The 2,986-nt window shown below is 61.2% G+C and overlaps 1 protein-coding gene across 1 annotated transcript in view; it reads left to right on the forward strand.

Moving 5' to 3' along the window:
- Positions 1-2,684: 2,684 nt before the first annotated feature.
- The window catches only part of LOC146423377 (dual serine/threonine and tyrosine protein kinase-like), a 28,947-nt gene continuing 28,645 nt past the window's right edge, over positions 2,685-2,986 (forward strand). Inside the window, exon 1 of the mRNA XM_085044828.1 lies at positions 2,685-2,798. Within this exon, the coding sequence (XP_084900954.1) occupies positions 2,685-2,798 (114 nt within the window). The remainder of the gene's footprint in view (positions 2,799-2,986) is intronic.

A 2,986-nucleotide genomic window follows, 5' to 3' on the forward strand; every position in this document is an offset into this window, starting at 1 on the left:
ATGTTCAGCTGGCAAAGAGCAGCTCTGGATCCTCTCCAGCTCCATTTCCAGCCCCCAAACCCTCGGGAATCACCGCGGGGAGAGCTCGGAAAATGCGGAATTAACCTCAACCCCCCATTCCCGGCAGGATCCATCCCATCTCCCTCCAGCCCTTCCTGCCCCGAGGCCCCGGAGTGCTCCTGGCAGAGTTCCCCGAGGCGAAGAGGGGGTAATTTGGAGTAATTCGGTTAATTGAGATGTAATTGCGGTCAGCCCGGCCGAGGGGATGGAGGGCTGAGTGCTTCTCCCGCCCCTTCCCGGCATTTCCAGGAACGGCAGAGAGGGAAAAAAGCACTTTTTGCCCAGCGAGACATTCCCAGCGAGACATTCGCAGCGATATCCCGAAGAAGGATGGAGGAGGAATTGTGGAATTGCGCTTGGCTCCTGGTGAGGAATTCCAGAATAATTCCAGAATAATTCCAGAATTCAGCGGGGACTCCTCCAATCCCCCAAATCCTCCAAATCCCTCATTCCCACCTCCCGCGGCCGCTGGAAACACCAAACTCAAGGTCTGAGCTGCTTCCAGCATTCCCGTCGGGATTTTATCCTCGGGATGGATCGATTGGCGTTTTTGTCCCTTTTGGTGGCCCGGCGGTGACACCCGCACTGACCCCGACGGGATCGATATCGGCAAATCCTGGGACAGGATCGATACCGGCAGATCCCAGCCTGTTGCCCATTCCCGAGGCTGAGAGCTTTCCCTGTTTTCACCGGGAATATCCGCGGAGGTCCCCGCTGTCCTTGTCACCCGCGGAGTGACCCTCGCAGAGCTGATGGTGGCAGAGACACGGAGGGGAGGGGACGAAGGGCGGGTCCCCATCGGTCCTCCGGGGGGAACCCCAAAATTCCATGTCAACCCCGCAAATTCCATGTCAGACCCACAAAATTCCATGTCAGACCCTCGAATTCCATGTCAAAGCCACAAATTTCCACACCAAACCCGCAAAATTCCACATCAAACCCCTCAAATTCCAGGTCAACCCCGCAAATTTCCATGTCAGACCCCCGAATTCCATGTCAAATCCCCAAAATTCCACATCGAACCCCTCAAATTTCCACGTCAGACCCTCAAAATTCCACGTCAGACCTCGAAAATCCCAGGCCGAACCCCCACAATTCCACGTCAGACCCCCAAATTTCCGCGTCAAAACCCCCAAAATTCCACGCCAAACTTTTCAAAATTCCCCGTCGGATCGGCAAGGTTTCGCGTCAGTCCCCAAAATTCCACGTCAAACCCTCAAAATCTCGCGTCTCCTCCCTCGGATTTCCCTCCATCCATCCTTCTCGCGGCCTGGCTCCCTCCCCGGTCAGGGTGTGACCGATTTCTGCCAGTCTCACCCCAAAACCGGCAGCGAAATTGGGACAAACTGGGCGACAGGAAGCGACATGCCACCCCCGAGTCCCTCCTGCCCGCGGGAGCTTCGCCGATCGATAGTGACATCAACGCCACTAATGCCACTTCGCCGCTAATGCCTTAATTACTCTTCTGTTAATTGCAGCCCATTAACCTGCGGCCAGCCCCGCTGATCTCCCGACATCATTAAAAGCTCTGCGAAGGGCTGGAGGGTCCCTGGCACATTCCCGAGTCCTGTTCCCGCTGAGCCCCCCAAAAACACGGGCACCCCTCATTCCCCGAGTGGCGGAGGAGGTCCCGGAGTGTCGCTGTCACATCCCCAGTGTCACATCCCCCATGTCACTCCCCCGGCAGGAGCTGCGGATATTCCCGGGAAAGGCTCCGGCTGCGCCCTGAGCCCCTCGGTGACCCCAAAGGTGGCTCGGACACCCCAAAACCCCCAAGGTGACAGCGCTGTCGCCCTGTCCCCCGAGCCAGCGCTCCGTCACTGAGAGGAATCCCCATCCTCCCCTCGCGGGAGGGTCGGGGATCCTCCGATATCCCAAAATTTGGTATTTCCTGCCAGCCCCGGCTGTCTATAGGCACAGCAATCCGTGGATATATATGGATAATTGTACAATTACGGCTAGATTGTGTAACCCGCCGATATATTTAGGCTCAGCAGCCAGAACGGCACACGGCCGGGGGGGTTTGGGGTTTCTCCCACCCCACAGAGAAGGGCTCGGAGCCCCTAAAACCCCCGCGGCCCTACACCTGCTCCAGCCCCAGGGACAGCGCCGAGCCGGCGGCGCTGGGAGCAGCCGAGGGGGATGAATTATTCACCATCCCCGAGCCGCTCTGCCCGCCCGCCTGCTCCTCGCGCTGTGGCAAGCGAGGTAAAGCCAGCCAGCAGAAAAAAAAAAAAAAAAAAATCAAATAAATAAATCCAGCGTCTCCGGGGAGCGGCGTGGCGGTTGGCAGCGAGCGAGGGAGCGCGCACGCAAGGAGGGAGGAGAGGGAGGAGCACATCCTAATGCAGAGATGCTGCAGTGGCTTCGGGCACACACACAGCCCCACTCGGCCACGCACCCGCCGAGCGCTGCCTCGCAGCTGAAGCTCCGGCAGCCGCCAGGCCCCGCCGGCCCCCGGCCGATGCCCGCGCCGCCCTGCCGCCCCAGGTGAGCTCCGTGCGCCGCTCCGCTCCATCCCCGGCGCGATCGGGGACTCTCCGGGGGTCAGCGCACCGCTCCGGCCGTGGGGACTGCCGGTGGGCTCCGGAGGGGATGGGGAAGCAGCCGGGGGTGGTTCGGGCATGCCGGGCGGTGCCTGCGCCCGAGAGCAGCCGGGGGTGGAGTTGGGCTGGGAGAAGGGGGGACGCGGCGGTGGCACTTGTGGCAGGAGCGGCGCGGCCGAGCTCGGGGAGGCTGTCAGCAGAAATGTGTCCCCGGGAAGGGATCGGGGGGTGTTTGGGTTCTCAGGGGTGTTTTTGCCGGCCCGAGGAGCTTGGGGAGAGCGGCGGTGGGGTCGGGCAGCTCCGCGGTGGGGTCGGGGGGCCCACGGGGGGTTCTGCTGCCCCAAAAACGAGTTCAGCACCCCCAGAACGAGCCGGCAGAG

The sequence above is a fragment of the Lichenostomus cassidix genome, unplaced genomic scaffold (genome assembly GCF_008360975.1).
Source record: "Lichenostomus cassidix isolate B80296 unplaced genomic scaffold, HeHo_3.0 HiC_scaffold_549, whole genome shotgun sequence".
In the NCBI taxonomy this organism is placed as follows: domain Eukaryota; kingdom Metazoa; phylum Chordata; class Aves; order Passeriformes; family Meliphagidae; genus Lichenostomus; species Lichenostomus cassidix.